We start from the raw sequence: 12536 nt of genomic DNA, 5'->3' as shown, positions 1-12536 counted from the left end.
CTAATAAGCCATCAAGTCTGCAGCTGTAAAATAAGTTAATTATGGAAGTGCTCCTAAAATATATATATAAAAAATCATAATAATAATCCAACAACCTACAACTTATAAAAGATGGATTGTGGTTCAAAAGCAAATGTCATGAATATCAGCTTCAGCTGCAGCAACATTAGTAAATCATTTATAGAACATTGATAAGTCAAGAGTTAAGACGTGTTACAAACAAACATACATACTCTTCTTTACTTTAATGGGTGTGGCAGTGAACACAGAATATCAAATGTGAACCTGTTTCAAATAAAGAGGTTAGGCTGCTGGGGACTACAGAGGAGGTGGCTACATCAGCAGTTTCATATCTTAGCAACATTCTTATCTGAAAACAATCCTGCACTATGTCAAATATTGTTTTTGCATTTGACTCCAAGTGAACTTTCAGGTTACAGGATGCAGAAAGTGGTGTCAACATGTAACGTGTGATGAGGCCTCCAGCACCCCAACACCACCTCACTTTATATTTTAGTTCCAAGGCAGAACAGGATCTGTGGGAACTTTTACACTGAAGCAGTTTCAGTTTTATGATTCGACTATGAAAAACATGTAAATGTGTCAGTCAGAGCAGAGACAGAACAGGTTGTTAAACAGTTGGTGCTGTCTCCGTGCCAGTGATGTTCTCAGTTCTGATGATGTTGCTGGAAAAGCAGTGTCATCACAGTCAGTGTTCAACATCAGGGTGACCTTTCTGATCTTAAAACAGTGATGGCCGCTTTTAAAAAAAAACAACAACTGGTGGTTCAAGAGTGACATAAATTCATATTTATAGGCCTGACAGTGAGTCTATACACCATGATGAAGCCTACAACTGGATTCATTATATTATGTAACTATCACAGGTGCTAGTTCTGTGGACATAAGACCGATAGGAATCAATGACTATCGCAGAGGAAGTGCTGGAGAATGATTAACCCATGGGCTATCGTCTGATGATGACTGAACCCCTTGGGGGAACAGCTAATTTTTCGGGGGTTCTGGTGTAGCCAGCAGATATCTGAATAACAAATAATGTATATCTAGGCCAAAACTTTCTCTATTTTGTGCAGGTCATTCTTTACAATCCGATTGGCAACTTGAGATCCAAGAACAACATTTCGGCTCAGCTGTTTGGACACATTTAAAAAAAAAAAAGAATCTAATAAAATGTTAAATCTTTCAAACCATAGCAAGTGGCATCTAACGTTGCATTTCAGCCAATACCATCTGTCTCTTTTGCTCTCTACACGGACTCTTTACCTGCATGCAAACAAAGCCTGCTCATACGTGATAGGTTAATATTACTTGTACTACAAGTGGTAACCAGAATGCTCCTCTGCCTACAGATTCTACATTCACACACAGATATCTGTTTATAGAGATGAACACAGTTGTAATATTAAAAACAGTATTGAAAGATGTAGTGGTAGTAAAGACAAAATACTTCTAATAGAAGCAGCAGTAATGGTAGTAGCAGCAGAAGAAATAGTCATTTAAAAATGGGTTTAGCCCTCCGCTGACCCTCTCAGGCAGCTTGTGTATGTCTGTAGATGGTGAGAAACTTGGTTTGGTCTGGTTGTTTGAAAAAGGCCAAAGTAGAACAAAAAGAATGTGTGCTTGAGATGCTGACGTCAGAGAACAAAAGACTTCCGTGCGTCAAAACTGAGCACCACTGAAGATAATAGCAGCCATTTAAGGACATTGCAGGAGGGTAACAGTTGTAATATAATATAATAAATAGCAATATCAGTGGTGGCAGTATGGCACTTCTAGAAATATGTAAAATCCTGCAGCTGAATGAATATTCTGTGCAGAGAAGTGTAACAGGTAGAAATGCCGTGCAGGCCTGCAGGTCTCACAGTGAAGCCTCGGGTCATGTTCCATCGACCCACAGCTCATCTTTGTATAGGAAAGTGTCTTATGCAATCTCAGCAAAGTGATTTACGAGACCTTTCTGGCACTCATCTGCAAATCCCAAGCACACTCATCTCCTGTGGCAGGAGAAGAAACCACACACAGAAAAATCACCTGGAGGAAATAAAGTCTTTATTTTGGTTGTGGAAAACAAATTTTCAAATAGGCATTGACAGTTAGAAATGACTGAGAAAATAAAATGCAAAGAAATCAAAGCATTCGTTTTAGTATTTTTTACTGACAGATACATGTCAACATTATGATTTATTTGTCTAAAATGGATAAATAACTTGAGAATTAGCTGAGCTGAGGTTGCTACGTGGTAATACTGAGGAGAGAAAAAGCTTTGGCCGCACACCTGTGTCTTCGACTATTGCACAACCCTACTTTGAATTTCCTCTGAAAGGTGAAAAACTAAACAGCTCTGTTGGCTGGCAGCATGTCAGCGGTCTAACATCAGTGAAAGGATTTGGGGAAAAAAAGCTGTGACTGGACTGCTGGCCTTCAGTTGGCAGCTGGAAACAAAACATCTCGTCAAACAGTGTCTGTCTGAGGGAAAATCTGTGACGCACTCTTTGTGATCTGGTTTAAAAGTTCAGCAGGTTAGCGTGTTAGCTAGCAATGCAATGTCTCCTATTTTCTGCATTTTCATATACGCACTATGACAATCCATATTTTAGTCCAGTGATAATTTCTCCACCTAATATTGGCATACCACTTTTCAATTCCATATTCTCCTGTTTTCTAGGTGCAATACATTTTGACTCAGTAGCATTTAGCCAGTAAAACTTCACTAATCATACATAAAAAATAAAAAAAATAAAAAATCAATATATCTACTGGAGTAGCTTGCTGGGATAAACTATAGTAAAAGACTTACTAGCCAAGTCTGCAGCTGAACTTTTTAGCCAATTTAAGTTCATTATTTTGTTTCAACAGTTTTTCTGTTTGGTTCAATCTCTGTGATCTCATCAACCCTGTTTTAAGAGGCAGCAGTTTTTAGAGAGCAAGAGCACTGATAAACCCACCGTGCACGACCTGCCCAGCAGTAAACCGCAACTTTAGCAAGTAGCTTCTAATGGAAGTGACACAGTAGTAGCAAAACAGTCAGATGTTTTTTCTCAGAAGTAAAACGGATAAGAGAAACTCTCCATATGAAAGCAAGTGTTGCTCCATGTCTGGAGGTGAGAATCAGTATCTACTTGACACTTAGCTTCGTAACTTTTTCACTGATTCTCTCTGTAATGATCTCTAAAGTTTAGATTGCACAGCTGATAGCAAGTGGGAACCAGGCAGGCTTGTACCTAAAACTCAACTGCATCAAATCCACTGCAAATAAGGGAGACGGATTCCACGATGCAGTCCGCTGACTAGCAGTGCTGTAGCAAACAACAAGCACCTCTAAATTAAGTACGAGTCTCGAACAGGATATGTGGTACGCCTTCACCACGCTAAAGGTATCGTTGTGTAATTAATAAATATGAAAGCCTTCGATGATATCAATCCTGTATTCTGACATAGTTCAGTAACGTTTTGAAGCAACTGTATTTTGCATATATAGGTTCATATTAAAGCAAATGCCCAATATTATTGCCAATGCACTGTGAATTCAACGCAGCAATTACAGTAAAATAAGCCTGAAAATGTGCAACAAGCTGCATTTTAGCACTTAATATTCATATGAAGTTCTCTTCAGACTATCTACTCTGATTCAGTTAATACATTCAACTTCTAGCTGAATTATTTGCAATATATACAATATATAAAAAAAGCAGAAATATTACATCTCTCAGCAAGTCAGCAGTATGTTTGCCCTAACAACAATATTACACTCCTCTCCACTGATTCTCTCAGCCACAAAGTAAAATGGAATGACAAGAATTTTTTTTGGTCACAATCAGCAAAACAACTCCATGTTTGGTGGTGCACACGAGCTTTTTATAAAGTCCAAAATAGCATCACAACCATTTACTTCCCCATGGTGATATGACTAATAAATCATAACTGACCGCGATCGTGGATTTGTTGATTTGCAGGTTAAAGGACAGAAAGGGGTGCACTTGGTTTAAAGTCAATGTTTGTAGGTAATGTTTTAACAGCATTAATTGACTACATTTCTATATGTATTATCAGGTCCTATCTAAACTTTGATGGATATTCGATTATACGTAACATAAATATCTATAAAATGTTCAGTTTTTCACCAAATTAAGCTCACTGTGAAGATGTCTTTTCTCTGCAAGTTATCAAATTACCAAGCCCAATTTCTTTTTGATCTACAGTTGTATGTATCAATAGTTATGTGTAAAGTACTGTGTGCAGGACTCTTCAGGATTTCCTATTTTACTTTATAAAGAGCTCATGTACTCCACTACAAGCATCATTCACTCTTTTTTTCCTTTGACTTCAATCTGTCCTACGTTTCAAAGAGGTGACTGCATCAGTTCTCGCTGGTCTTCACGTGAATGGAGGACAGGCACTTTCCCATGCTGTGGAAGAGCGGCGTTATGAACATATCTGTCAGACTCCTCCACACCACCTGGACCGATGGTAAGAGCATCAAGAAGCACTGGATCACCGGCATCACCAACCTGGAGGGACAGAGTCAAAGGGTCACTTCATGCTGGGAAATGATGCTTTCAGGAAGTGCAATAAATGGTAAGTACATGAGGCTACTAGTTTATTTTATTATTTTTATTGGATTTTCTTAAAAGGTTGAATGTGTCGGATTTAGTTGGACGCAGTGGTGAGATGGCAGATTGCAACCAACTGAATACCCCTCATCTCACCCTCCACTGAAAACGTAAAAGGTCCTCCCTAGAGCCAGTGCTTGGTTTGTCTGTTTTGAGCTACTGTAGAAACAATAAACAACAATTCTTGGCTACAGGTGATTAAATACTAATGAATAATAATAATTATGAATATCATATGCCGTTTCTGCTCCTAAATAAGTCAAAGTCTCAAGTCAAACACCATGTGACTGAACTTTCACTTTAGAGTCGTATTCTAGAAAATGTTGCCCAGCTGGCTTTGCTTTTTTTAGCCCAAGGATGCTGCTGATGGGGAGTTGTAAATTCTACTTGCGAACGTTGCAGGGTAAGTTAACTGAAAATTAAAATTCAGTCATTCCCTACTCAACCCCATGCATATGGAGAGTCAGGTGAAGTTTCACAGTCTATGAAATCATTCTCCTAAACAACTAAAGTAGACTGAAGTAAGCGACGGAGACATGTATGGAGCCATTTTATGTTTGTTTGTTTTTTGTTTTTTTTCAGGTGTTTTTTACGTTTCAAAAAACAAGTCCCCATCCATTTCAGTTGTTTAGCAGAATGCTGCAATACTGTTTTGCTGTAAAGCTCCAGAAATGTTGCATGGACTACACAAGAGCGAAGCCAAACTGTCCTTGTGTCGCAAAAAAGCAATATGAACGTGTGTACGATCTTTGACCCTGAAAATGACTAAATACTAGGCTTTTTCTTTTCTTAATCGTCATTTTCGGGACACTTCATTGAATTTCTGTGACATCTATTTGCTCTGATTCTCGGCCCTGTCAGCATCTGTGGTGATGCCATCAGTGTTTCTGCAAACTGTCTTGAAACAATTTGTCTTCACAATGATTGAGATATGTTTTGAATGCGTTTACAATAATTAAAAAGACATTTTCCAGTCAGTCAGAGGGTTTTGTATGATGTTTTGACACATATTTGCCATCTTTTTCAAATAACTGATGACTGACATTTGTGTTATCTTATCGGCTACTGTTCTTGTCTTATCTTTTAAGTGGTTTGTATCTCTGTTTTAAAAGAAGGCTCTATTAAGAGTTGCATCATATTGTTAAATTCCAGCCGCCTGTGACCTTCGCTCCAATGTATTCCCTAAAATGAAAAGAGTTGAGAAAGCTGCGTTCTCCTTTGAAGCAGCACCCCTCTGCGTGATCTCCCTTCCTGACATTCCTCACATATTGACCAGCTCGGCATCACCTCTCTGTCCTCTATTGATGAATCCCTGCAGTGACTTCCTCCCTCAAACGCCGCAGCTGAAGGAATCTTCCAGATCTTGTGACCTCACCTGGGTGAAAGGTCATGCGAAAGTAACTGCAGCTCTCTATCTGCATGTGAAGAATGTCCCACTCTGGTCTGCAAACAGGCCTGTGTGTTGTGTTAGAATGCCAGCTATCTGGCTGAGGGCATGGGGCGTTTTATTTTCCACTACCAGTGGAACTCAAAATTCCTCCAACTTTCCATAGAGCTCTTACTTCACGGCATAAAATGTCGTTTCATCAAGTGTTAATAAATGGACTCTTTGGCTTGTGGTTGGGAACGTATATGCATCTGTTGCAGCTGGTTTAACTTGATGCAGGCTCGTTTAGCCGGCATATGCATGACATAATTATCCAAATAAAGGTATAAAAACAAAACGCTGACAAAACGCTTCAACGTTAAACTACATGTGACGTTAATTTTAAAAATAACCTGTGTCAATGTTTTCCTAAAGAGCCAGAAACAGCATGCTGGAAAAAGGCAGTGGGCCCCTCAGGAACAGTCCCATAATGATCCTGTAATGTTCCCACAGCAATTTAAACTGTGTTTAAGTGATATCATCATACTTTAATAGTGTTTTTAAAGAATTTTGCATCACTTTAATACTTTTAAAACCTTCATATTGGAAGTTATAATGTGTTAGCAGCACCAAATATAAGTTTAATGATGATGTTTTGATATTTTCAGTTATGGAACGTTTTTAAAAATCTCTTTAATATATTTATTACAAGTATTTGTCATATTTTCCAAATATTTTATGTCTCATACGATGCTTTTCGTGTTATTTTTTGGTAAAATAACTTAATAATTCCTTGTATGTGTAACATTTGGCCCTGTGCCAGACAACCTCGGCTCAGATAAGCACCTAGCAGAAACCTGCAGGTTGAGAGGAACTTCTTCCTACCAGATGTGGATGCAGCTGAGCACCCCGAACACCACTCCGAGGATGAAAGCCATGGGCACGGCCAGCAGCGTAGTCAGCACGCGGTAAAAGATGAATTTGACCAGCTCGAAGGCGGCGTGGCTTCCTATCCACACTCTGTCGAAGCTGTGTGTGGAGATGGGCTCCGCGATGACATCTTCAAAACCGATCTGTCAGATCACACAAGGCACGGACACACAATGAGCATGGAAAATAATCAGCACCGGCAGGCAGTCAGGCAGGCAGGAAGGTCTGTGGAGGTGATGGATTGACGCGCGAGAGGTGACTTCCAGGTATTCACGCTTCAGATGACCGATCTCACAGTTTGTTACAATAAAAACAATGAGGTTACATTGCTTAGTAACTGTAGATAAGTCAACTTGACAACAGCCACCTTGTGTAGTTTCACTTTCAAAGGGAAACTCCACTGATTGTTCGGACTTTACCTTCAAGTGCGCGTTGATATCGTTTGGATCTCGGTCCGGCGCCGCCGTATACAGCTTCCCCTTCTTCGACAGAATGGGCTCTATCGACCTGTTAAACTCATCTTCGTCCATAATGATGCTGGTGTCCGATTTCTCCTTTTCCAGACCCATGTTGTACAGTCAGACGGTGCAGGGAGAGCAGCTGGTGACGGTGCGCTCTGCGCTGTGCGCCGGACTGAGCGGCACCCCGCCCCGTATGGAAAGCAGCGCAGCGTGGGGCCGAGGAGACACAACAAGCTCAAAGTCACTTCCCCGCACCATTTCACGAGCTCAGTGATGACTGACACTACTGTGCAGTGTACTGACCTCCAGTCATGAGCCATGGGGTCCACAGGGTTTGATGCCAGCTGTTTACACCAACCATCTTTCATGTGATTAAGCATGATCAGAACACAGCCTGCAGGTCTCTTTTTCTTTTTACAACTGAAGGACTAATATTTTTTTTTAAAAGTGGTTAGTCATGTGAAGGCTTTTCTTACTCTAACATGATGTTTTGGAAAATTTAACCACCTGTAAGTTTCAATTATTCAAACATCATTGAACAATTCCCCTCAGGCCTTATTGTGCTTTGGAAAGAAACACCCACATGTTTACCCACACACACACTTTGTAACTATAAAAGCCTGGTTATTATTGTTGCTGTAGTTGAACCCACTGTTCTACCTGTTGAGTTGATTTACCACAAACCTCTTGTGTGGAGTGTGTGTGTGGATTTATTACTCCCGGGCTGTTTCGTGCTCTGAATACACCAGCCAACATTGTTAGAATATCTGCAGGTCCTCAGATGTCTAAACAAGAACCACAACAGGATGAAATGTTCCTCAGGCAGCTGCTTCACATGATGGAGATGATTTCGTCTGACCTCAGCCCATGACCCCTCAGGAACACATATGTTTATGGAATCATTACCATAATAACAAAGACTGTGTGAGGTTATAGAGTCATATTTTTGTTTTCAGGTGTGCACATGTGATATAAGGGTCCAGTTTTCTTAAAGGGTTACTCCACCAATTTTACACATTAATATATGTTTACAGGTCTTACTTCTCGTACTTCTGCATATGTGAATAAAGTAGAATGCATACTTTTTGTGGCTCCAGAGGAAGCTGCATGTAATCTGATTAATTACCTCCAGTGATGTCACTCAGTGGCTATGTTGCATTGGGGGTAATGTAGGTGCCAGGTTTTGAAAAGGAAGAATAATGTGTGGGATGAAAAGGTGATTTCTCTGGTTCTGCTGTCCAACAGTGTAATAGGAGTGCAATTCTAGACCGGTGGACTGGACTTTCTGTTAACCCACAATGCAGCCTAGCCACTGAATGACATCACTGGAGGCAATTTAGAAGATTCCAAGACTTCCCAAATCTAACCTCTTTATTCTATACGGAAAATTCTATATTCACAAATGCAAATGGGCTAAAGATGAAACACAAATACAACAAATCAACATAGAAATCAGACATTATGCTGAAACATTACATGCCCTGCAGAACTGTAAATCACTGAAAACCTTAGGAATATGTAAGGATCTATGTCTTTTTCTTGAATGTATTCATTGCATGACACATGATACCTTTATGTTTGTTTTCTTTGTGTTTTTGTGTTTGTTTTACTTTAAAAATTGTTCTTTTTTTTGTTTATGGGTTAAACATGATAAAAAAAAAAAGACTCCCTAAAACCACATGCACTTTAGTATGTAAAATTTGTGGAATTAGCCTTTAAAATCTGCGTGAGTGTTTTGAGGGAGAGCGCTTGTATCTAAGTATTTCTGCAAATGAAACAGGCCTACATTCACACGTGTATACAGTAAACACCACAAAACATGTGTGCATGTATAGTGTGGGAACATCAGAAACACATCTATCAACATATTCCAAAACTCTACAAACCTGATGCCAAATTGTCATTGTGACAACAAACTTTCAGAGTACCTGGAAAAATTAATATCTTGGAGATTGATTAATACCCTACAGTCATATTTTCTTGACTTTATATCATGTTGAAAGAAACCCAAAGCAAACAAACAACAAATCAACGCATAACTGAAGCTGCCAGATAAATTGCAACATTTAAAAAGTCTTCCAAAAATGATACTCAAGTACCTATACCTTATAATTGTATTTACAATAATTACTTGAGTAACAGAGAAGACAACACTATTCATTTTCTGTTGAGTATAAGTAAATCAGTTCTCAAGCTGTTATGGGACAGTGGGACGCACTATTGATGAGCCCTTAAAGGAAAGGGAGGGGTGGAAAATGAAATATTTGTAACCTTCTGCACCGAGGACTACATTCACCTCTGTAAAGATTTCCCAAAAAGACGGACAAAGAAAAAGTGACTGAGTGGTGCTCGGGGAAGTTTTGTCTCTGCCATGTGTGACTACTGTCTGAGAAGAAGATTATCCTTTGTAGTTTGTGGGATTCTTTTATGCACCTCTTGCCTCTAAGATTGCAATACAAACAATATGAGGTGCTTTCAGAGGGAAGGTACAAGCGAGTTGCATGACAGTTTTATTCATTCACATCACTCAACAAACTAAACAACAGAAAGTTTTGCTCCTTTGAGTTTGGCTTGTCAGATGCTACCAAGCATAACAAGCTAACTGGCTAGATTACATTTTTTAAGAGCTGTTAAGAGTTTGAAGGCTGGATTACATCAGCTCTATCCTCTCTCACTCACTGGTCTCAACTCTAGTGTGACATAACTACTGTATATGGTCATGAAAACTGCAGCTCTTTGATTAAAGTTTAACTCAACCAGTACAAGCTGTTTCCTGCAGAGCAGCTCTCTCTGTGCAAAATGTTTGTCATACTAAATCGAAAGCATGCCTGCAGTCCTCTGCACTTTGCATCTCATTTGTTGATGCGGCAGCTCCAGCATCCTGACCATTGAAAAGCATCCTGTAAACAACAGCCTCTTTTGTTTAGACACCAGGGCCTGGATGTAATGAACAGACAGTAGAAAAAAAAAAAAAAGTAGGCCAGGAAAGTGAGTGACAGCAAAGCAGAAACACAGCAGGCAGAGGGACGCTGGGCATTCAGAGCGGTCAGGGCGATCCCTGGCTCCAAGCACGGCAACAATACAACACCACAATGCTCCTGGATTAACACACACAGAACGATTCTGACAGACAAGCATTCAGCGAGAGGAGAGGAGGTCTGGCTGGCTGGCCCGAGGGTGAGGTGGGGTGAGGACGGTGTTGACATGAGGGCATGTGAGAGTGTGGAGGAGAGAGCAGCAGAGGAAGTTATTGCCTCTCGGTTTGTGTTACAGTTTGGATACCAATGCTGTGTGGAGATTTATGCTCAGCTAATGGTTGAGACTAATAAGGGTGCAGATGTTGGTCGGTTAGTATACACAAAGTCAAAATTCTCCCTTGACCAACACTTTGGTCCCTGGAGGATGTTTTCTTAAGTTTTGGTGGGTCTCTGGTCTGCCGTAATGAGATCTAACACCACCCTCACACCAAAAGTGCACAAAATACTCACTACTATTGAAGTGGGAGGTAGCACTGAAGTCTGACGAGCAGATCACTAAATTTCCAAGGTACAACCACAGTGCTGTGATAAAACTGCCTTTGCATGCTCTATTGAGGGCAATTTGCACACACATACACACACTGCAACGTAACATAATTGCATTTGGCTCAGATGCAAGTACCACCCCTCCCCCTCGTCCCAAACACAAGTGTACACACACACAGACAGATGCACAACCACTCCAGACAATTGCACACCTAAAGGCAACCGTAATGTCACCGGGTTCAAACTGAGTTAGAACCTGTAAATGCAAAAGACAACATAACTTGAGCCAGCTGACTATTATTAAAACAGTTTGCTAATTGAAAAATGAGCCTAAGAAAAACTTGAAACAGGAAAAGTTGGAAGACCCTGCCGTGATAAAACCTTGCTGTGTACGCCGTCTTCTGCTGCTGCTGCCGATGCTGCACGTCTGTCACTCAAACTTGAAGAGGGACTCTCCAGAAGGGCCAAACACTGCCACAAAAAACCTGCTTGTGGTAAAAATATGTAACAACCACAGTGATAAAGAACTACCATACAGAACAAGCTGCGGCGGTAGCATCTGTCGATATTCACACCAGTGCACAGACAACATGCTCATACGAATCCATCTCTCTCCACTTCCTTTGTGTCACCATATTTGTCAGTGGATGAGCCACTGGAGTTAGTAGATAGTTACACTTTGTCCCTCAGGGTCCCGTCGGTTAGCTGTTCTTTTATCCTGAGGCTCCAACCAGCTGCAGTGTTACATAGCACATATTTGCTTCCTTCGTCGTGTCTATGTACCATTCCAAGATAAAAATGAGATTAATGATAACCTGTGTTGATCCCACTGTCTGCAGGTTATATGAGTGTTAAACAATTTATCTATCATGTGGAAGGCAATTACTGTAATGCTGATAATACAGACTCTGCTGGCCTACTGCAATCTATATGTTGCCCTCAGTGATGAAAAGTAACTAAGTATATTTACTCAAGTACTGTATTTAAGTAAAAGAATTGAAGTACTTGTACTTGTAGGTTATAGTGTCTTATAATCACACAATAAATGTGTTTATGATGCTATTATTAACACTCATATAGTCTATAGACTCATAAGGGTCTTATCACCTATTAACTAATCCTTATTACAAGGATATTAATATAAAGTGTTACCTAATACATCAATATATAATAATATATCAGTCACAAGTGCATTTTTTCTGCATAACAGGTACTTTTAGTTTGACTTTTTATGAATTAGGATTTTGAATGACTTTCACTTGTAATTGAGTATTTAAACATTGAGGTTTTAGTACTTTTACTTCATTACTTCATTCTCATGGGCCAAGGCCAAATCTGGTGAAATCTGGTGTATCCTTGATTGCAAGTCTCTGGGAACTATTTCCATCTTCTTTCTGCAGTTTCATTAATTTGGGTGTTGCAAGAGTATTAAACGTGTTTGGGAGTACTTAAGACCACGCAAGAATGCAGAATGACCTCTGCTACTTCTTGGATCTCAAGGTTGTCTGTTTCTAAACCAGACATTGATGAATTTTCACACAGGTAAGTACATGTGACTTCTCCCTTGAGGGTTTATTTTGAATTTTTGAGGTAGATTAGGCTTACTGAACACTGTTTGTCAATA

At 39.9% G+C, this 12536-nt stretch overlaps 1 protein-coding gene across 1 annotated transcript; it reads right to left on the bottom strand.

Moving 5' to 3' along the window:
- Positions 1-2048: 2048 nt before the first annotated feature.
- cav2 (caveolin 2) lies at positions 2049-7685 on the bottom strand. The gene is made up of 3 exons (XM_073471786.1): positions 7347-7685; positions 6883-7070; positions 2049-4529 (listed from the first exon to the last, which is right to left on the bottom strand). The coding sequence occupies exons 1-3, from the start codon at positions 7494-7496 to the stop codon at positions 4379-4381; spliced, it is 489 nt and encodes a 162-aa protein (XP_073327887.1). The 5' UTR covers positions 7497-7685; the 3' UTR covers positions 2049-4378.
- Between the last annotated feature and the right edge of the window lie 4851 nt (positions 7686-12536).

The sequence above is a fragment of the Pagrus major genome, chromosome 8 (genome assembly GCF_040436345.1).
Source record: "Pagrus major chromosome 8, Pma_NU_1.0".
Lineage (NCBI taxonomy): Eukaryota > Metazoa > Chordata > Actinopteri > Spariformes > Sparidae > Pagrus > Pagrus major.
This window is presented reverse-complemented; position numbering and strand designations above follow the sequence as displayed.

What these genes read in the sequence shown, in the direction of transcription:
- cav2 (XM_073471786.1), bottom strand. Translation starts at nt 7,496, where the DNA reads ATGGGTCTGGAAAAGGAGAAATCGGACACCAGCATCATTATGGACGAA. An exon ending in ATATCAACGCGCACTTGAAG is followed by an intron (nt 7,071 to 7,346) that starts GTAAAGTCCGAA and finishes GTGATCTGACAG; the next exon opens with ATCGGTTTTGAAGATGTCAT. An exon ending in CTCAGCTGCATCCACATCTG is followed by an intron (nt 4,530 to 6,882) that starts GTAGGAAGAAGT and finishes CTGTCCCTCCAG; the next exon opens with GTTGGTGATGCCGGTGATCC.